The sequence below is a fragment of the Colossoma macropomum genome, unplaced genomic scaffold (genome assembly GCF_904425465.1).
Source record: "Colossoma macropomum unplaced genomic scaffold, Colossoma_macropomum, whole genome shotgun sequence".
Classification (NCBI taxonomy): Eukaryota; Metazoa; Chordata; class Actinopteri; order Characiformes; family Serrasalmidae; genus Colossoma; species Colossoma macropomum.
The window spans coordinates 7,430,623-7,453,790 of record NW_023494799.1 but is presented as its reverse complement, the minus strand read 5'-3'; the positions used below and the strand labels follow the sequence as shown (position 1 = coordinate 7,453,790).

The 23,168-nt window shown below is 39.3% G+C and overlaps 2 protein-coding genes across 9 annotated transcripts in view; one reads left to right on the top strand and one right to left on the bottom strand.

Moving 5' to 3' along the window:
- Positions 1–240: 240 nt before the first annotated feature.
- Positions 241–19,606, bottom strand: tm2d1 (TM2 domain containing 1). The gene is made up of 7 exons (XM_036585858.1): positions 19,428–19,606; positions 17,644–17,717; positions 17,405–17,513; positions 17,207–17,298; positions 13,248–13,321; positions 4,689–4,803; positions 241–1,128 (listed from the first exon to the last, which is right to left on the bottom strand). Exons 1-6 carry the CDS (start codon positions 19,580–19,582, stop codon positions 4,693–4,695), a joined length of 615 nt encoding a protein of 204 aa, XP_036441751.1. The 5' UTR covers positions 19,583–19,606; the 3' UTR covers positions 241–1,128; positions 4,689–4,692.
- A 164-nt stretch (positions 19,607–19,770) lies between these two features.
- patj (PATJ crumbs cell polarity complex component) overlaps positions 19,771–23,168 on the top strand; it is a 195,877-nt gene continuing 192,479 nt past the window's right edge. For 2 of the 8 annotated variants that reach the window (XM_036585857.1, XM_036585850.1), the window contains exons 1-3: positions 20,446–20,583; positions 21,678–21,746; positions 21,926–22,104. In XM_036585857.1, coding sequence (XP_036441750.1) covers positions 21,725–21,746; positions 21,926–22,104 — 201 coding nt within the window. In that variant the 5' untranslated portion in view covers positions 20,446–20,583; positions 21,678–21,724. The other 6 variants (XM_036585852.1, XM_036585854.1, XM_036585853.1 and 3 more) reach the window with 6 other exon arrangements.

The following is a 23,168-nucleotide window of genomic DNA, read 5'->3' as shown; positions in this document are numbered from 1 at the left end:
GATGGCTATAGGTCAATTGCAAAAAATCAGCCAATTCTGCATGATGGCTGATCGACCTAGTGGAAACCAATGCAACCGATATTTTGGAACGATATCGCAAATGCTACAGCATAAAAATCACAAAAAACAGTCCATATTTTCTCGTAACACATGTACTGGTACAAATTAATATGAATATACTTACTGCAACACCTCAAACTAAACCAGTAAAACAAAGACACTGCCAGCATGCACAGAGAATTGTTGAGGAAAGTAAATCTTTATTTACATTGTTTAAATAACAAAAACACAATGATGAAAAAGACACAAAAGTATACAAGCTTCACTGTGCGATTCATCTTACTGAGTGACATCACTCTGGTATCTGAGCTCTGTACTGAACCAGTAGCACAGAATTTAAGCATGATGCATGTAGAATTGGCCTTTACAGTAAAACTTTATTTACACTGCTTAAATAACAAACAGAATCTGACACATTCCACACACTGCAAAACAAAACACTTGGCAAGTAAAATTATTTTAAACCTAGTTGATATTTCTCATATTTCTCAATTTAAGATTGCTGTAAGCTTATTATAATATTTTATTTTTGAGACTTTTTTTTTACTTATTTTAAGTGATTTCCTCTATTCTCACTGTATTAACCTATAATTTTGCTTGTTTTAAGAAATATGCTTTAAAATAACTTAAAACAAGTAAAACATCTAGAAATCATATAAAAGTAAAAAATAAGCGAAATAAATCCCAAAATCAAAAATATTAGATATATCGACTAAATTTAAGACAATTTCACCTGCCAAGATCATTTTTGGAGGGCAAGAACTGAGGGGTGAACTTTATTGTAGCCCTCAGGATCACAGAAGTAAGAGATGAAGGACAGATGGATGGAAGTAGGGAGAGAGATGGAGACTGGAGATGTGGCTTTGTAGAGTTTCTGCAGACGTTCCAGTGCACTGTAGCTAACACAAGCTCAACATATGGCCGTTCCTATTTGACTCTTTTTTGCACTCTCACACGCAGCATGATGTCTGGCGTGTTCTGTCGTCTTCCCGTTTGGAGAGAGGAAAAAGAATAGATTTTAATGACAGTCCTGGACGTGAGCTCCTCTGTCCTGTGTTCTCCCTCCACCTAAAGGCAGAGAAAGAGAAGAGTTAGCTATGTTTGGAAGCAGGTCCAGAATAATACACACTGAGAAGATAAATGTGATTTTTCCAAGTCTGGAAGAGACACACATGGCCAGGGATGACTCCCATGCTAAAAATGTAGCTGTGATCTTTTACTTTCCTTTTGTGAGAAAGAACATCTTCACACGGAACTCCTGACTCACTTTCATCCTCGGGGTAAATCCTGAGAAACTCGTTCTGACAGGCCAAAATTAAATTTGAAATCTGAATCTATTGTGAGTTTGAGGGCTCTTTTTTAGGAACTCTTTGTTCTCAGCAGTTCCCTGCCAGTCTTCACACCACACGCCAGCGCCGAAGCCTCCTCATCTCAGCTCGACTCCTCTGCTCACATCAAAACATCACTATAGTTTCACATGTAATTCATAGGGATACACTGATATGGAATGTCTGGGCTGAAATGATAACCGGCAATTAACCCTGTTGTGGCTGATACAGGTGCCAATAACCAGCCCTCTGAGCTTTGATGTGGCTAAATTAAGCATGACAATAACTAATAATGATAACAGGCGCTCTTACCCAGGGTGACTTACAGTGCTAGGGGAATGTAAAGTTTGTTGGTATATCAGTGGAGGTCCTGCCTGAACAGTGAATTGAACCTGGGCTCCTGCGTGTGGGGAGACTGTGTTATCCACTATACTCCATTTCAGAGAGTTCATGAAGAATGGAAATGCCCAGTACTGGTGACGTATTACAGGGAGCCAAGTTGCTGGCTGTATTTATCAGCTGTAACTAATATATCAAAGCGTCGATATCACCCTCCCAGTGTTTAACACTGCATATAAGATGAAAGAGCATGAAAAAAGTTATATGCGTATGGACAGAAGGAGAGACTCCAGAGCCCTGCTGGTGACATCCCAAAGAAATAGAAATAATGCGACTTCGTAAGGCGTGGGAACGAGATCATGCCTTATTAGTGGTCAAGGCTTAATTATCTCAGTGCCATGCCTTACTAAGTCGTGACCACAACTTAGTAAGGTGTGGGAACGAGATAATTAAGTTGTGGCCATGCATTATTTTTTATTTATACGGGATGTCACAAGCAGGGCTCTGTAAGAGACAGGTATACACACACACACACACACACACACACACACACACACACACACACACACACACACACACATATATATATATATATATATATATATATATAGCAATTTAGAAGAAGAGACAAAAAAAGACAAAAAAAAAAAGGGACAGAGAACATGAAAGAGCTTTAGAATGACAGAACAGAGAGCAACACACACAGATCTAGAAATCAAGGGAGAGACAAAAAAAAAAAAGTGTTATCTAGAAATAGAGAGGAGAGAGAGAGAGAGACAGAGAGAGGGAGAGAGAGAAAGATGGGGACAGACTCAGAGAGCGAGAGAGGGGGAGAGCGAGTGATGGGGTAGAGAGAGAGACAAAAAAAGACAAAAAATAGAGAGCGAGAGAGAGAGAGAGAGAGAGAGACAGAGAGAGAAAGAGAGAGAGACAGCCAGAGTGACTGGAAATGAAAACTTCAACTTCTCCTCAGATGTAAACACTTCTGAAGTCGTAACAGCTCCTCATGACGCTCCACATGTGTCTGTTATCAGTAATGATGTAAGTAACATAAACCAGTCATCACAGAAGAGAGAGAGGGGAGCGAGACAGAGGGAGATAGAGGAAGACAGAGAGAGACAGAGAGAGAGACAGAGCGAGACAGAGACAGCGGGAGTAGAGAAGAGTGGTCTGCTATCTTCTTTCTGATACAGATGAGATCAGACTGTTTGTGGGGTGCTGTAGGGAGAACCGAGCCGGACAGACAGATGCAGCTCTGGAGACAGCTGTAATAAGTGCGATGTCACGGCGCCGCTGCGCTGTCCCCACACTTTGCTTTGCAGGGCTTGACATTTAATCGCTCCGTCCCCGAGTGGGGCACTCCTTCTGGGGGCCAGAGAGAGAGGGGAGAGGGGGGCGTCCTGCGGCAGCACAGCTGAAGGTGTCCTCGATCTGCAGGTTTGCTTTTGTACCCCAGGAGGTCAGCATATCTCCATGACCTTCCCTCAGCAGTCACTGTCCTAAAGAACTTGCTGCACTACAGGCCAAAAGTCTGGACACAACACTAACTTAAAAAAAATAAACAGGAACATTTTCAATGCTCTTAAAAAAGATGTTTTATCTAGGGTTCTTTAGGACATTCTCCATCAATCTGAAGAACAGTTTCACGATGCAAAGAACCCTTTATTCATGCAAAGCGATCATGGTTCTATACAAAACCATTTTCTTTACTAAAGAACCCTTGAAGAACCATCTGTTTGTAGTTTGTAGACTGCACCCCAGTGTTTGGAATGCAGCAATAGTTTTACTGCAGCTCAATCAGTTCTGTCGGATTCTGCCATATTTCTTGAATGTTTGATCAACTTAATCAGGCGTGTTACATCAGGAGTGCAAAGAGAAGTAAAAGCTGATCAATATAAGAGTCTTTTATCAACAAAGAGTGTGAAAAAGTCTTTTCCCACAGAACACGCCAGAGCAAGAGTGCAGTACTGCAACACCGGTGGAGTGGCCTAGAGCGTCTTTGGTTAAAATGGATATCAACAATCCTGCGTGGAAGTCGTTGTTGGTAAATTGACCTAATTATAAAATACTTCTAAAAATATCACTGCTTGCTTCTCGCCTTTAGGCTGTGTTCACACAGCAGGTAAAAGTGGCCCAAATCTGATCTTTTTCTCCATATGTGACACAGACGTGTCAGTGTGAACAGCAAAAACACACTGAATCTGACATTCTCAATTCCGATTTGAGACGCTTTCATATGTGGTACTGAAATCTGATACGTATCTGATATGGGGCAATGTGACTCAGTCTGAACAGCCAGATCAGAATTCATGCCTCAATCCAACCCGACATTCGGCATAATTTTGCGCTGCTGGGACCTTGTAAACATTTGGGGTGATGTTTCTGTATCAAAACATTAGAAGAGACGTATCTCAACTGCTCAATGTTCGAAGAGATTTTGAAAGAAAGGGAGAACGAGGCTGCAGCGTCAAAGAACAGTTAAAAGTCTGAAAGCAAAGTTTAAAGAATACAAGGACACGAACCAAAGAAGTGACCGAGCCCTTTTTATGGCGAGTTAGAACACATTCTGGGTGATGAGCCCAGCTTTAAGTCAGTGAAGCTTCATGATGGCTCCTGTTATGCTGGTGAAGATGAAACTGAATCCTCCTGAAACGGATCTGCATTCGTTGGTGGTCGTGATTGTTTACTTCTAGACGAGCATTGTTCTTTTGCGCATGTGGTTCAGTTTAGGAGCTGATCTGTTCAGACTGATGTAGCATACAGGTCACATTTAAAAGATATTGTGAACAGCCAAACAAAAAAATCGGATTTGGTGATAAAATCAGATTTGGGCCACTTTTACCTGATGCATGAACGTAGCCTTAGAGTACATAACACCACCACTTTCCTGTGAGCCTCTGAGCGTCTGGCTGAGCCCCCGTTTCATGTAATAGAGTTTATCTCTTAAGCCCTGCTCCTCACCTTGTCACGGTGACATCTGCGTCCGTTTGTAGGTTTCGTTTGTTATGGAGAGCCGTACGAGTCTCGCTCCGTAGTAGTCCACGATGTAATCTGACCCGTCAGATGGACCTACGATCTAAAAGTACAAACATGAGTTAGCATTTAGAAACCCAGAAACAGTCTGGAATGAGTGTCACTTTAATGTTTTGCTATTTAATATACAGCTGTGCACAAAAGTTTGACTGCTGCACACTTTAATGCTGTTTATTTGCTGAGCTCAGTTGAATTCATGTACAAACGTTCAAACACATTTTACGGGCAGCAACTAAAGCTTAACGACATGACTGACCATTGAGCAATAACAAACAAAACAGCATGTACCAACTACCCCATCCATACAAAGCAAGCATTACTCCCATAATACAGATAAAACCACAGGGTACAAACAAACGAGATATCGCATGAGAACTTCAAATCACACGCATCCTTACTTTGGAATAGTGAAAGCTTTGCCATGCTGGAGAAGAGCTAGGACAAAAAGAGGCAGGAGAGAGAGAGACTCTCCGAAGTCTGATTTGATTAAAATGTTCTGATATTCATACAAACTATATTTCAAGAGAAGATATATAATGTTATAAATGATGAAATAGTTAATAAATCAGTATTGCGACCGCCCCAAACTTCAGATCGCAAATCGGATCGCCGCTGTTATTCGTGCTTGTGGAGGTATTACACACTATTAGGTACATTTCAGTCACAGGTGATTAATTTTTTGTCCGGTGATTTTAAGTTTCCTACCAATTATTTAAATCATGAGAAGTTGCACAAGGCTAGCATATTGGAATAATTTCAGGCTTTATTCTGGTTTTACTGAAAACACTGATTCCAAACTTTTGAACAGTACTGTATATATAGACTTGTGCAAAAGTTTCGAAAAACACCACTCCGATTCTATGTTTTGTTGATTTTCTAAGTTAACAAATCCTCTAAAGGTGAGTTAAATATGGCATTTTTCATTTGTTTAACATATTGGAAAAAATAGAACATAAAATATAAAAATGTGCCACAACATTTGCACAAGCCACATTTTATGTTTTACTCTTTTTTTCCCAGCAAATAAACAGTAATTGTGCATTAAAATGTGCAGAAGTGTGTTCTCTGTTGAGGATGTGCCCACACTTTTGGCTACGCCTGCACAGCATGTCAATCAGCAGCTAAGCTAACTTCAGAAGTTCTCATTTTGAAGTCATTATGGATTTAGAGACAGTTTTATTAGACAGGTTTGACCCTGCTCTTAGTGAAACCCCATGGTCAGTGAAGATGAGCTCATGGCCAGTCCTGGGCTGTGTCCAGCTCTGAGATGGGCTGCTGTCAGTGCACTGCGGGACTGGTGTGTACCGACAGTGTAATGGCTTCCTGCTGGCCTGTGCGCTCAGCACCTGGCCCAACCGCCTCTGCTCTGCTACAAGACACGGCTGATAATGAGAACACGCGGCTGGGGCCGGCCCAAACACACACACCACTGATTCTGGGCTCTACTACGTCCAGATTAGAACTCATCTGGCCAGAAACCAACACCAGCCATTTCCTCTTGCTCTGATACAGCCTGATTGGAAGGGCTGGATTGCTTGGCTCATTTAGTGTGGCAGCGTATAAGGAAGCACTACATGATAACAGACACACACACACAGTCATTTTTGTTTTTGTGTCTTGTCAGGACATGAGAGCATTCATATTTGCCATATGTGTAATATATCGCTGCTGTCAGAACAAAACCTTGTATCTCCATTTTTTTCAGTTTTTGACATAATTTGAAAATGCCTGTGGTCCTTTACATTGTATGTCAATTTTAGGATGAATGGACCAAAAGAAACGGCCCAAAAAAAGTCTGGTTCCATTGACTTACAATAAAAGTAAAGGATGTTTTTTCCCTCTACTGTAAAGTTACCATTTTGGACATACAAAGTTTTGTTCCGACAGCAGTGGTATGTATTACATTGATATATTTTATGCTCAGCAAATTGTTTAAAACCACTTATTTGGATAAAAGTGTTTTTACTTGTGCACTACACCATACATGATGACTTCAGGGTGCATGCAGGGGATGTTATATTGCACAGAACAGCCCCAATTAATTAAAGTTTCGTAAAAAAGAGCAGATTTTACCACTTTTAATGATGTACTAAATACTCTGCATCTGATTCATGAAACTTTGTATGAGGTGAAAACAAGTTGAGATTTGAGCGCAAATGATGAATCAGCTTCAGTTTGTAAGATCAAGCGCCAGCCTAACTGCACCTTATTTACATATCATTTACATGAAGCACATTCAACATTAATGCTTTTATGAGAACAAAAAATTGCTTATTGCCCAAATAAATAGCTTTTTGAAAATTTCTGAAATGACTTTTGCACAACACTTTTGTACAATACTGTGTAACCACATAACTCACATATCATATCATATTATATTATATTATATTATTTTTCTTTTTTTTTATTATTTGACATCTACTGGGGTGAAAAATGAGGCAAAAATATATTGTGACACTTCAAGACATTTTTCTGATACATGATATGCATCATGATATTTATTTTCTACGTAATTTAGCACGATGACGAATAATATTGTCATACTGACCACCTCTGACCACAGCTGCACTTTATAATCTGCAAACATTTCATGGCGAAGAGAGCAACAGAAACGAAAACTACTTGCAATAAAACTTTTAAAAAGCTGCACGTTTTGAGGATTTGGAGACCTCTCTGGTGGGAATCTGGAACTGCACCCAACAGGTGGAAGAACATTTTGTAGCACCTTATTTTAGCATATTTTGCTAAATAGCATGTAGCATGACTCAGTAATGCTACGTCTTTCAATTTAAGTAATTATTTTAGTAAGTATTACTATAGGCAATAAGAAATTTCTAAACCTAACCCTAATCTTAATCTCAGTAACCAAAGGGAATTCTTTCAGTTTTAAACAAATGAAACATGGAGATTATTTTGTTGACACTGTACTGTACATTTGTCCTGAAAACACACACACACACATACACACACACACACACACACACACACACACACACACACACACATAACCCTGTCCCATCAAAAAGCAAATTGAAAAGTTACATATTGTCATTTATTTGCAAGTGTTAGCTGCAAAACTCCGGATGGTGCCCGAGTCATTAGACAGAATCGATGAATATAAATAATAACAGCATGTTGTAGGTGTTTATTCATTACTTTCGAGAGGCCAGCATGCTCTTAGCGGAGGTAGTTGGAGGTAAAATATGGCGCTGTAAGGCAGAGCGGTGTGCGTAAATGGGCTCTCAGGGGAAGCGATAGTCTTTATCAAAAGTGTCACGCTTTAAAAACAGAGCGCCCGGACAGCGTACAGCTAATTGAGAGTGTAAGTGTGCGGCAGCCCGCCGTGCCAGCCGCACTTCTTAAAAGCATTGCTCTCTCAGGGCCTTCAATAAGACATTAAGAGAACAATAAACGCTCGGAGAGCCACTGTTAATCAAAGTGCTGGGGCCATTTAAAAAAAAATAAAATTAAGAAAAAAGCTTGCTTTATTCCTGCCGGTAGCAGAGCGTGGGCACGTCAGAGGAGTAAAAGTAAAGTAAAGAAGGATGAGACAAATGAGTGTATATTGAAGCTGAAGGGGAGTCAATAGCTTACAGCTTTAAGACAAGGAGTTTATCCCCAAATGAATATAATTTCAGGATTTAAACAGACCCCGATCAAAAGCCTGGCTGCAGACTAAGAAGGATTCTCAGTGGAGAGTCTTTGTTGACAGTGTAATTTAGCTCATGAGCAGGTGTAGCGTCCGAAGGAACAGAGCAATATACGTTTTGCTACAGCAGCACAAAGCTTCATGACTGTGTGGAGAATATGGCAAGATATGAAGCAGTACGCTGTCAAAAGTCTGGGGACACATTACATTTAACATAATAAGGCAATAAGCCATGAGAGGCTGTGCGTTACTGAGATTTAATCATGGGAAGGGTGCTCTTAAAAATCCCTTCCCCGTGATAAAATCACAGTAATGCATGGTCTCAAGTGGCTTATTGCTTTCATGAAACGGGAGCCAACATAAACTATAATAAAATACCCACTTTTTCAGAAAATAATTTAACTTATTATTAATAATAATCGACATAAACAAGAATTCCACCAAGAAATGTAGTTCCTTTAGCATATGACATCGTTGCCAAGCAACCATGGACCGGTGAATGAGGAGAAGAACGTTCGGTCGCCCATCGCTGTATACTGCGGTCATTTCACGATTCTTTTAACTTTCTGTCGTATAACAATGAACATATGATAACAGCACTGTTCAATGCAAAAACGTTCTCTTTATAAGTACTTTTTGGTCACCAAATTACCACCTGAAGTCTTATTTATCACCAATCCAGCGGCACCCCTCTTCCCACGCTGGGGCTGAATCTCAAATGGCTCCCTGCTCCCTACATAGTGCACTACGTAGGAACTTAAACACTGGATCCTGCAGCCCAACAGTGCAAAACACAGCTAAGAAGTAGTAATTTGGGATTCAGACACCTCCATACTAAATAAAAGATGCACTGTTTGGCTGTAGAGGGCACAAGAGTCAAAGATTATTCCATTAAAAGCACAAGGATTTTTCGTGCAGTGGCGCAGTAATACAGAGATCAGTCACTGTGAGGTGGTCATACGTGTGCGTATATGGTGGATTTTATAACGGCTTTGAACGCAGCTCAGCCAATCAGATTTTAGGACCAGAACTATTTGTTTTATAAAAAGTCGATTTACTACTACTTCTAACGCTTTATTTAGTGTTGTACTGATACTGAATCACCGTTGGCCCAGATATTAACACCTAAATACAATCAGTAATAGAGAACACGAAGCACGAGTGCCGCTTGTCTGCGTTTAAGTACATGGAGCTTAATTAAAGCAAGCAACACACTGGGGGGATTTAATAAGGCATTTAAAAATAAATCATGCTAAACAGCACAGCAGCTTATTGTAGCTCTGAAACTATTTAAATATGAACTTATCCAACCAGTAAATGTAACAGACCACTGCTTTTAACAAATACAATATTTAAAATGTGGAATGGCATACAAATCAGAAGTTATAGGCACCTATTGAGTAGTGTAGGTTAGACATGGTCAGTATCGGTAGCAGTACTCAGTAATCGGAGGATGAGGCATCAGTAAACACTTTATAATGTTATTTATAAAGTACCTTTCATACATTTAAAATGCAGCTCAAACTTTGAGTTAATACATTTTACAACATTCAGCTTTATGCTCAATAAAGTTCAATTACAGTCTAAAACTAGCATTTAATATGTTGTTTGTTGTGTTTTGTAATATCCTGTGGTGCAGCACTGCATCCCTGAACCTCATCGGTCAGACAGAATTCATATTTTTTTTGTCTGTTCATCCATATATGTTCTCTACATCTACAGTTCATCTACATATGAAATGATTAATGATTAACTATTCAGGCCACTGGTGTTTTAGAAACAGCCAATCAAATCACTAACTTGCATGTATTTTCAGTAATAGTCAGTGTGACGACATGTTTTGAATCAGTACAGATCTTGCTGTAGTATTCCATGCTTCTGTCATGTATAGCTTCATTCAGGCCCAGAGAGCCTAATGAGAATGGAGTGGGTGAGGTTAGGCCTAATGAGATAACAAATGGAACAGCTTTTTCCCCTCCAAACGGGATTGGGGGCCCTTAATGGGGGCTAGGGGTGGCCCAGTGGGAGCAGGGAGGGACGGGGGAGAAAACAAACCACGCACTCATTAGCCTATTTTACAGAATCAGAGCCACTAGAGGAGACAGCACAGAGACACAGGTCCTACCTTTCACACGATGTCAGGAAATACGTGTCCCATAGGTAACACCTACATCATCACTATCCAAAGAAAACTAGTATCTCCACAGTGGCAACTTTACAGGGGAGGGTCAAAACTCTCTTTACCTTTAATAAGTTAATGTAAAGAGATTTAATTCCAAGCCATTTTGGAGCATTTCTATTAGTTCATTAATCATGACATTTTCACACAATGTAAAGGGTTGGTGTTGATGCAGAAAATTATATAGACAGTGACGATTATAAGTATCTATATGTACCAATAATAATAAGATGTATTACATTGATTTTGCGCTGATTTTGGAACAAAACCTCATATCTCCAGGAAGATAACTTTACAAGAAAAGGAAAAACATACTTTACTCTTAATGTAAGTCAATGGAACCAAACATTTTTTCAAGTTAATTTTGCGCCATTTAATTTGGTCCATTCATCAAGAAATGTACATACAATGTAAAGGCCAACAGGCATTTTCACATTACGCCAAAAACTGAAAAACGATAAAAATGGAGATACAAGTGTTTTTCCCCGACAGCAGCGATATGTAAGTAGCTATAATTACCACAGACAAACACATTGACGGTGTTTATTTACTAACATGACTTAATTTTTCTACTGTAGAGCTGCTGGAGTGATCTATTTAGACTGAGTAGGTTGACAGAGTGGTCTATTTAAATGTAGTTTGGTGCTAAAACATCATGACATTCTAATTATTATGTAAATACATTGTACTGTAACTTGAAAGCAGTTGATGAGTCATTATTACAATGATGCTTTTAATTATAATGGACTGAACTGTGTGACATGCAAAAGTCCACTGCAATTATCTTCTTATTGTGATTGCATTTCAATTTTGATAATAATGTCATTTACAACATATTAGAAACACACTGGTGAATCCTTGACATGACATGGTTAAAGACTGGCCTGCTTTATATTTTGCCAAAATGATTTGTTGGGTGGTCACATAAAAAAAACACATAAAAATCACTATGTCATTGTTAAGAAGGGAGAGCTCATTGGCATATTGTGTTCTTCTGCATTAGTTAGTATTAGACCCAAAACATGATAACAACAAAGAAGGATGCACTGCTCTTATGAAGCACCAAAAAACCTCTGGAGCGCTAAATGCACCCCCTTGTGGAGAATCGTCAGGCTTCTAAATGTATGTATGTATGTAAGTGGGTGAATGAGCAAATTAGTTATAGTGTAAATGCAATAATTTGGGTTTTGCTTCCATTTTACAGTAGCCTGATTTTTTTTCCTCAAAATGTGTGCAAATGGTAGGAATTCTGTTTCAGGACCCACTCCGTTTTTGCCGGGTTTTAGTAAAATTTTTCAGTAAAGTGTTCCATTTATATTTTTGTTCGGTATAGCTAGTTAGAAGCCTGGTCTGCTGAGGTGCATTTCTTTCCCAATTTTATGACATAAATAACTTTAGACAGGTAACTCACTTGTGCTGTATTACATGTAGCTGTTTTACCAATACTAAAATGTCATAGCATAATTATACACAACTCATTTGTGTTAAATAGCCTGTTGCCTCTTTCTTTGATATAGCACTTTGTTTGTTTCATGTTATTTAAATAAGGAAATGATTGTTTTTTAGAATTTAGAAAGTCAGTTTGGCCCATTAAAAAGCAAATACTGATATTTATATGGCAACACTGGCTAACAGATTGCACTATTAATGTGCTGGTATGAATCACATGCTTTTTTATATCATGCAGTGTGAGCTTTGTGTTAAAATAAATAAAAACTGGCCTAAAATCAGCCATTGACCAACCTGGGTGTAAAGAAATTGCAATCAGCCATAAAATACCATGATCGGTGAAGTCCTAATAACCATAAACATACAGCTGTATGGAAACGCTTGAATAACTCAAAGCAGGATTTCGCAGTAAGCTGGATAACTTAAGCCAAAAGTTGAGGCTTGTCCAATAGGAATGGGCCTCATTCATCAATATCTTCCCAAGAAAAAGTCTTCATGAGATTAATGACATGTTCCTAAACCACAGAATTGTTCACAGCTTTGTGCTCTTGAGTGTGTGTAGATTCTGTTCTAGTGGGTTTTAGGAAGAAATTTCTTCTTAAGAGGTAAAAGTTGGTGAATGAGTTAGGATTAGAATTAGAATTCAGAACCTTTAGCCAACTGTGTTTGCTAAGAGGAATTAGACCTCCGCATTTAACCCACCCGCGCAGTGAAACACCCACATACATGCACACTAGTGAACACACACTAGGGGGCAGTGAGCACACTTGCCCGGAGCGGTGGGCAGCCTTATCCACGGCGCCCGGGGAGCAGTTGGGGGTTAGGTGCCTTGCTCAAGGGCACTTCAGTCACATACTGTCGGCGCCTAGCATAATGAGGCACATAGTTCCTTAGCTCTTCTCCTATTGGACAGGCTTGTTTTTTCTTTTTTAACATACTGGGAAAAAAACAAATAACATATAAAAGGTGCCATAACTTTTGCACAGCCCACACTTTACATTGAATTTTTCCCAATATGTAATGTGCACAAGTGTGTTCTCTGCAGAGGTGTTAACTTATTTTCACTTCGAAAATAAACAAAACGTGATTCGGGGACATCCAATCTTTTTCATACGACTGTACATTGTGCAGCCCTAGCCTGAACATGTAGCATGAAGAACTTCACAAACAAACAAATAAGTCAAAAAAATCCTGGATCAATCTTACTTACCTGCATGGATATCAATATGAAGTCCACCAGGCTTCCGATTCCACAGAACCCCACCGTGCAGAACTTAAGCAGTCCTGAAAAGACACACAGCACTTATCACTTATCTCCACACACACCACAGCACTGTTTAACTGCAAACTGCCAACATCGCCCACTGCCAAACCTCTCTATTCTCTATGGGGCCGTATGAGGTCCACATAAACTATTAAGAGGGCCAATGTGTGCCATACAGAACTGTGCTCACAGGTAATACTGGTCTAAGAGGGGGGTTTGTTTGATTGCTTGTATTGTGGCAGTCCGCTGCTGAGGCTTTGAAGCCAGTCAGCGGCAGGTTTTTTGGGTCAAAGAAATTACACAGCCCTTTGCAGGTGAAATAGGGGAAGCGAGAATGAAAAGCAGCCGCTCGACACAATAGAGGCTGAACAGCTTGTGGCCCGCGGGCCCATTGTGTGCAAAATGTCTTCAAAACGAGAACATGAGCCAAAACAGTGTGACGTTCAGAAAATGTGTCATTGTTTGCAATAATGATGTGTTAACTTGTTTCCGTGAATGAAAAGGAGTCAACATTTTCCATTTCCAACCACATCCATTTGGATACACACTGAATAATTGGTCGGTTCAAGCCATTAGGGGTCCGAAAGAATCGCAATTAATTAATCCTCCCCCATCTAGTAATTTAAACATAATTACTGTTAATCGTCAGTAATAGCACTGATAATTGGTCATTGAAGGGCTTAAGCGTGTTGATTCCAGCACTGATATCAAAAGAGCTGCCTGCAGAGAGCCTGTTCAGCTCCGCCAGGCTGGGTCTTTACAGCTGAATGGCACAGTAGCTTGGAGGTCAGACCGGACCAGGTGCAAACCTCTGAGAGAACGCCTGCAGAACTGGCTCAGGCTCCTTGTGGGCTCGCCTTTCACCTGCTCCGCTCACAAAAAAGCCCAAGAAGAAGGGAGGCCTTCAGCCACTTGGGCCTTTTGTACTTCTGCAGGTGCTTAATTGATAAGAACGCTCTCAAAACATGGAGAGAAGGAGAAAAGGAGCACCTCACTCCGCATCCTGACTGACCCTGGAGTTTATATATAAAGTGTGAGCTCCTCCAGGTGAGATAATGTTAGTAGTGTTTATTTTCTAAAGGCAAATGCCAGCTCCCCTTGGCTCTATTCACTAGGCCGGATTTGGATCCGGAGAAGAAACATACAAGCAAATTAGGGAACAATTAGGGGACACTTGCTGCTACATTTTGTTAACAGTTACAAAGAGCGTAAACCAGGAAGCAGTTTGAAGAATGTCTGATTGAATTATTTGTTTGGAAAACAAAGTATGTGAAATATGGAACCACAGGATTTCATAACAGGATTCTAACATTTTCGGTTGGATGCCCAGGCCTGCACCAAATGACATTTAAACACAAAAGTCTATAAGAAATTTTGGCCTAAATGTGGGTGGGAAAGTGGATTTATTAGAATGAGAACAAACTGAGTATGAAGTTTCTCAGCCAGTTCACTGCTTTGTGAAGGTGAAGCTCAAAATAAGGGGCAATTGCGCACTTGTCAACATTACCCAACAGTCTGTTGTTAACTTATGAACATATCGTGAGTTAATATGGCTGAAAAGCTGCCCCAAAACTCCAATTAAGCATATAGACGTGTGCAGAGAACACATTACATGCAATACAGATAAACAGTACCTCTTATAAGGGAAAAACCACTCCATTAGCTAACAATAGCGTTTCGCTAACTAGCTTAGCTTGGTGTGGTTTTTATCGATTGTACTCCAGACGGTAAAAAAGCACAGAGAAATTTGGGGATGGATTTCACCGCAATCCAGCCAAAACACAAAAGTTTATAGGAAACTGTGGGCTAAATGTGGGTGGGAAAGTGCCTTTATTAGAATGGGAACAAACTGAATATGAAGTTTCTTGGCCAATTTAGTGCGAAGGTTAAGCTCAAAATAAGGGGCAATGGTGCACTTGTCAACATTATCCATCAGCTCACGGATATAGTGTGAGTTAATATGGCTGAAAAGCTGCCCCAAAACTCTAATTAAGCATATAGATGTGTGCAGAGAACACATTACATGCGATAAAAATAAACAGTCCCTCTTACAAGAGAAAAACTACTCCATGAGTTAACAATAGCATTTCGCTAGCTAGCTTAGCTTGGTGTGCTTTTTCTTTGATTGTACTCCAGATGGTAAAAAAAAGCACAGATTAGAGGAATCTGGGGACGGATTTCACCGCAATCCAGCCAAAACATTTTGGGCTAAATGTGGGTGGGAAAGTGCATTTATTAGAATGAAGGTTAAGCTCAAAATAAGGGGGAATGGTGCGCTTGTCAACATTACCCAACAGTCTTGTTATCTCATGAACACGCTATGTAAGTTAATATGGATGAAAAACTCCAATTAAGCCTGTACATGTGTGCAGAGAACACAAGCCATGCAATAAAAATGAACAGTCACTCCTCCAAGGGACAAACTATTCCATTAACTAACAATAGCATTTCGCTAGCTAGCTTGGTGTGCTTTTTTTATCAATTGTACTCAAGACGTTAAAAAAGCACACATTAGAGGACGATTTTACCCCAAAAGTTTAACAAGTTGACCCCAGATGCGTATTCTTGTTACAAGATCACGCCTGGCTTCAGCAGACCGAGTTGTTATTAGTTACATGTACTCAAGTACAATTTTGATGGATTTGTACTTTCCCGAGCACGTTTAATTAATTATGTAAGTACGTATGTGAGGAAAGAAATCTTTACTCAGTTCCAATTTAGTCATTAACATTTAGCTACTTTAATTTCTATATGCTACATTGGTGACAGCACCTGTACTGCTTTAAGATCAGTCACTTCTCTGACTTATTTATCTCAAAGAGTGCATCAGAGAGCCTGTTTACACCTTGCATTAACATGTGTTTCATATCTGGATCATATCAGATTATACTTTCACTAAAATACACCCATCTTATTTTTACATCTTACTTTTTTCACTCATTACAAGTAGACAAGCTTGGCTTGGATACGTTTGTCGGCCTGGAGCATCTTTTGTTTCCTTGTTTATCTCTGAAGTAACAATACTTTTCCTTGGGTTTAGGCTAGTTTATTAAATCCATTATGATCGGTCACTTCTCTGACTTTTTTACCTCAAAGAGTGCATCAGAGAGCCTGTTTACACCTTGCATTAACATGTGTTTCATATCTGGATCATATCAGATTATACTTTCACTAAAATACGCCCATCTTATTTTTACATCTTACTTTTTTCACTCATTACAAGTCGACAAGCTTGGCTTGGATACGTTTGTCGGCCTGGAGCATCTTTTGTTTCCTTGTTTATCTCTGAAGTAACAATACTTTTCCTTGGGTTTAGACTAGTCTACGCACCTCAGCTAGAAATCAACACAAAGCTAAAGACCCTTTATATACAGTAAGAAACTATATAACAGAAACATAAAATGACTGCAGTGAAGTAAACAACAACAGCATTTAGCGATAAAACGTAGAAAAATAATGCAAGCTGTGAATCCTAAATGTTAAACAGTGATGAGGAAAATTAATTTTCATAAGTGACAAAGTCAATGACCAGGATTTGAAGCCAATGAGAATGTAAGACATTGTACCTGACTCTGTACTTAGTTGTACATGCCTCTGTTCTTAATACTTTTATTAAAGAGTGTGAACGCTGCCTCCAGTAGAAGTACGTCCCTAATAAAAAGCTGAGATGCTATATGTGTAGCCTTAAATGTCATAATAAACATGCCATTGGCATAACAGGTGGAGTGACCTGGCCTTGACCATGAATGAAAGTTCATTTTACATTGTTGTATCTGCTTTTGGACATAATGAAATCATAAAGGAGCAAAAAGGATGCTGTTAAAAAGCAGGAACATTTAATTTATTCACCTCCCTGAATCAATCAGCAGCTAGCCACTACATGGCTCTCAGGGTCAAAGGCTTACCTAGAGCTGGATAGCCCAAATAGAACCGATCTGCACCCAGCCATCCCAGGAAAAGTGACAAAGCAACAGCCACTTTGTATGAATAAGTAGACCTGATTAAACAGAAAAAAAACATTATCAACATGAGATGCACAGAAATAAAGTCAGTCGCAATATACATTATGGTGGTGTAATATCTGGTAAAGTGAGGGAACTTACACGTTTCGACATGGGATACTTTTATTAAATCCGACTTCCTCACCACTGAATTTGTACTTGGTCCCATTTGATAGCAAGCAGGTGACATTGGGCGCAGGATGACACTCCACTGAAAGAATTAAAGACAAATTCACTATTGCAAAGAGAGATCTAAAGACATGCCATTCCAGACTCTCTAAATAATGAAAAAGAATATAATTCCACATGTATTAGTAATGAAAGTTATCTTGCATACTCACCCCATGCTACCAGATCCACGCAGTTCTCTGGCTCTTGAGTTGCAGGATGTATTTTAGGGCTGTTGCACAGATACTTGGACATTGTCAAGGAGAAGCAGAAGCTGTTTTTGTTTCATATGTTCCAGACACATTTCATCTATGACCCACTGATATCTTGATGCCTTTTTTTCATTCTTGGGTATTTATTGTATTTTTGAATACCTGCTGGTCCTTAATATTGCACTGTAAAGCACTTTCAGCTGCAGTATGAAAGCTGGCGAATAAATAAAGTTTGTTACTATTATTGTTGGTAAAAGGTAATTCCACCAAGTTTTCAAGATTTCCGCACGATTTATTGTTGATGTGAACAAAATCACTCAAGAGTGTCTTGATGTGAGCTGGTTCATTGTAGAGAAACCTATTGACTCCGTACTACAGGACTTCTTTACAGTAGTGGTGATAGGAACCAGGGGTCGCAATGTCCACAACACAAATATAGCCATTTTATTTACTATCCAAAACCACCAGTGGACTTACACGCCACAAATTTGGTCTCAAAACTATCATAAAACAATTAGTCAGGCATCAGGCAGCAAATTCATAATATGTAATATAGCTTTTCGAAAGCATTCAACTCTTCAGACATTTGGTTCCTATTACCAGCACTGAACAATTCTGTGCAAGTTTTTCTACAACAGAGGACTTCATATCAACCCACTCTGAATAACTTCACAACCCTGAATAATCTTAACAACTCAATTATGCAGAGAAACAGGTGGAACTCACTTTATTAATAATAATAATAATAATAATAATAATAATAATAATGCTGGGCAAAATGACAATATATGTCCTTATTATTAGTACAATGTCACAATATGCTTTTCTGATCAAACCATGGTAATCGTCAGTACTTAAAAACCACTTTCCAACTGCATGTTTGATTAAAAAGAGAGATGTGAGTGAAATGTTGAATGTAAGTAATTGGATTCAGAGTTTTTGATAGTAGTGTTCAAATGTAGCACTACTGTGTTTGTTCTAACTTATCAGATGTCAGAAAAAATAAATATAGTGACTCATCGTGTATCATAAAATCTTTCAGAAGTATTATGATATTACATTTTGCCATATCACCCAGCTCTAATTATCGTTATCATTATTATTATTATTGCATGCAACGGATCAGTTAGGCAGCTTACAAAACCAACCACAGTGTGTGGGGATAGTTAGAGGACTATACTACGATTATGTTTATGATCAGCTTAAAAGTTGTCAACAGCAGCAATGCATTTACTATAACAGAGCTTGTGTTTACTGTATTTACTGTTACAGAGCTTGTGATTACTGTATTTACTGTTACAGAGCTTATTCTTATGACATTTACTGTTACAAAGCTTGTGATTACAGATTTACTGTTATAGAGCTTGTGTTTATTGCATTTAGCTACTGTTACAGCGCGTATTTTACGAAATTTACTGTTACATTTACTGTTTAATTTATTCAAGATAGCTGTTTGCCTGGTAAGATAACTAGCTTACCTGATTTGGCAGACAAAAATGAACAATAATCATAACACACACACACCATCCTATTTCTAATTCATCAGCATATTTAACGCATCAATTTTCTGACTTTATTTCATTGCAAATCACCAGTTAACCTGTCTGTTTTGATAACTACAGCTAGCTAGGCTAGGCTAGGCTAGGCTTGGCTAGGCTAAGCTATGCTAAGCTAAGCCGGATAGCTGTCCACACAGGCGAATGAATAGACAAACCTCAGCTTAACGAAGCGGGGAGAAAGGATATTGTCCCGGACGCAGATTTTCGCAGCTGTCAGCTTCATCTGCAAAACTGTACGTTAAAGTCCAGCAAAAAAAGAAGAGAATAATCGCTCGTTGTTTTGACCGTAAACAAGACAGTCCGCTCCAGGCAGGAGAGGCCATGTTGGAAGCGGCTGTCATGTGACCTGAACAGATTTCTTTAAAGAGACAATATTTATTCGCCGCAGGAAAAAATGTGTTTGTTTAAACCTCTAAACGTCTAGTATTTTTGTACTTTAGACATTTTATTTTGTCCGCAGCGCGAAGTAAGCGGAGTCACGCTATTAGATTGAAAAAAAAGTTTAGATTAAAACAAACTTTTAATGAACTTGGTTTGATGTTATCAGGCAAACTTCACCAATTCCAGCCGTTTAGCAGAGCTAGTGGAGTTAGCCAGCAACTAACGTGTTGAATCAGCTGTTGTAAGCCTTGACGCGAGAAAGAAACTGCAGGTTTGTGCGTTCATATAGTTAGTGTACATTTTCAGCTCGGTTATTTTTATGAAGACTGCAGTTATTGGTGGTTAAAACCTGTTTCAGGTCACATCCACGGTTGGTAACTAACAGCGCCTCAAGTTTAGTTTCACAGTGACTCATGCACCTGTTGTTGTTATGTGCTGTATTCGTAGTGAAAAATATTCACCTTACAACCAAACTAAGAAGACTTCGTGACAATAACGAGGTTTTAGTGTCTCTATATGTCCGTTTACTTTGAAACAACTGCGTATTATCCTGCTGAAATGATGTTTGTTTCGGCAAGGTAGCTAACTTTGACAGCGAAGCTGAAGTTGGTTCCCATTTGCCAGCTTCTTAGTTGAATTTTCCCGTTCCACCTTAAATGGTAGGTTACAGCAGTTACATTCTGGCGCCAGACTGTAACTGCTGCACCATTTAAGGTGGAACGGCGAAATTCGACTAGGAAGCCAACTTCAGCCTCGTACTTTGACATGCTTCCTGTTTTAAGGTGAGGCGAGAAAGCCCATCTCACTTCCGTCAGACAGGTAAGTTAAGTTCAGGCTGATGAAAAACAGCAAAATCTCAGCTCAGAAACGCTCAGCGTTGTACGAGACCAGCCATCATTATTCACAGGAAACTAGAGCTTGTTTTAAACTCTAAACATCCGGCTAAACGTTTAGCGTCTCTGTAAGTAGTCGAAGTTTTAATTCTCTTGTTTTGTTTAGATGCACCTGTGGCTAATGTGTTAGCCAGCTCACCGAAACTGCTAACTTAAAGGGGAACGCCACCAATTCTTCAAAAAATCCTACTTAATTAATTGGTTGAGATGTAAACAAAGCCCTTCAGAGTGGTTTGGTGTGAAATGCTCCGTTCTAGAGAAACTTACCGAGTCGGAACTGTTTACAGTGGTGGTGATAGGAACCAGACGTCCCTCACAGAAAGTGGTTACATGAAATCGTTTTTCATATTTTTAACTATTTTGCCATCATTAACACTGCATATAAAACTTAGAGGACGTGTGGGTTCACTGGTGGTTTTGGTTAGTAAATGAAATGGCTCTGTCCGTGTTGTAAACATTGGGTGGTTTCTACCACCAGCGCTATAAAGAAATCTGAGTCTATAAGTCTCTCCACAACAAACCATTCTTATTTCAGGTTTCGAGTCAAACCACTCCGAATGACTCTGTTTACATCTCAAGGACAGAATTATTCAGAAATTTAAAAAAATTGGTGGAATTGCCTTTTAGGTGAGTCTACTGTTGCTGTTTTTTGTGTTTTATCCAGTTGTCATAGCTGGTGTTGAGGTAAATCTATGCTTTAAAGGGGCCCTCCAACCACAGTAGTCACTACACTTCAATTTTCTGGTTCAGAGACTAGGAACACCCCCTTCTGATGTATCTCAAAGGTGTGAGGAACATTTGAAAGCTACAAGCAGTTTGGGGCGAGTGCTTGAGAGCAGTTGTTTTAGTTTTTCCTGTTGGCTGGCTAAAGCAGAAAGAAGCCAGATCGCTACTGTTACAGTTAAGAAGCCGGATATTATGTCTGTTTTTATTAGCCTCTGCATTAGTGGTACATGAGTGGATTTCTTCATGGTTGTAAGGGCTTTTCCCAGCGGTTTGAGACATTTGTGTACTGCATGCTGGTTATTGTAGTTAGAACACAAAAGAACACAAAATCTTGAATTCTGAGTGGTGCAGTACTGCAGTACAGAATATTACATAACATGCCCCTCTGAAATATGTAGACTGTGAACATTAAATATGTATTGTTTGTTCTTTCTAGGTTTGTCCTGACAGATCCTACTACATCAGGCTCTCCAGGGAAGAGCAATGTATGAAAATGTGCCAACAGGTATTACAGGATTGTGCTTTGTTCTGTGTTTTTAGCCAGGCTTTGTTATTGTTTTTATTAGGGGTGTAACAGTGCACGTTTTCAGGATTGCATTTTTAATTCTGAGTTTTATTTCTAATTCTAATTTTCTGTTTTATTTGTATTTAAGGTAAATTTTTTTTGGATGTTTGTGGTTTCAGTGTCTGCAGCAGAGCGGCAGCAGGTGCTTCAGGCCTTGGAGAGACTGCAGTCTAAGCTGGTGCAGCGTGAGGAATGGACTCATAGTGAGCGTCTGGGAGCGCTGAAGGAAGCTCTGCAGAGCCCGCTGCTCGGCCATATATTAACCCTGCAGCACTCTGTCAAACAGCTCCAAGACCAGGTCAGACTTTGCTTAGCGTAACAACAGACTACAGGGTCCACCTAATCATGTCAGAGCTGTTTTAGGGGGTGTCTGGATGACCCCTTTTTAATGTGAGGTGGACCACGTCTTGAAAAATAAATAAATAGATATATATTTATATGTGTGTGTGTGTGTGTGTGCGTATATATATATATATATATATATATATATATATATGTTGTATGTATGTATGTGTGTATATATATATATATATATATATTGTATGTATATTGTTGCTGTCAGAACAAAACAACATATCTCCAAAATGGTAACTTTGTGGTGGGGGCGTGTGTGTGAGTTAGGGTTGAGTGATTTGGGGGAAAATGTCTAATGGCGATTTTTCTGACCAGTATTACGACTTAAATGCAGTAATTTTCTATAACTTAATTTCCAGGCAGCTTAAAACTCTGTGTTAATAGTTTTCCATTTAAAACTTAAGACAGCACTGTTGATAATGTATTATAAACATTGCAGCTCTTGCAATTTGAGAATTGCACTCTTTCAATTTGTGATTTCGGTAGAAAAAGTAATGTTATAAAATAGTGTTAGTGATGAGTTTTGTTGAGCTCCAGGTGTTCGAAAATTAGATACAGCTAATTCTAGCTTTTCCTCTGTGTTGGATGAGCGACTAGTAAGAAGGCAGTTTAAAAACACGAAGCACATTGTGCAGTCTACAGGAGCGCTTTTCGGACGCGGTGTGCTTTGCTGCATAGACAACAATGAAAAGAATACATTTCTAAGAGATTGAAAAGCCGTTGTCTGAACGCTTACTTGGCTTGTTTGGTGAGGTTGTTTCAGCCATGTTCATCATACATTAACTGTGTATATTGTGTATATTGCCTGATACAGATTTTTGCTGTTGTTCCAAAACCTTTTAACAGTTTGTCAAAAATGCAAGTAAAATGGTGGCGTCACTTCCCCCAGATTCAGTAAATCAGCCAAGACGTGTTTGATATCTGATGTGTGCCTCTTTAGTTTACAACTGGAGTTGCTAGGCTAACTTTGCTAACAAACACTGGACTTGGACTGTGACCAAACTTATC

Excerpts from the sequence above, each read along its gene's own strand:
- tm2d1 (XM_036585858.1), bottom strand. The coding sequence starts at position 19,582 with ATGACAGCCGCTTCCAACATGGCCTCTCCTGCCTGGAGCGGACTGTCT. Across the intron at positions 17,299-17,404 it reads AGTATCCCATGTCGAAACGT|GTCTACTTATTCATACAAAG; the intron begins GTAAGTTCCCTC and ends CTGTTTAATCAG. Across the intron at positions 13,322-17,206 it reads TTTGGGCTATCCAGCTCTAG|GACTGCTTAAGTTCTGCACG; the intron begins GTAAGCCTTTGA and ends GTGTCTTTTCAG.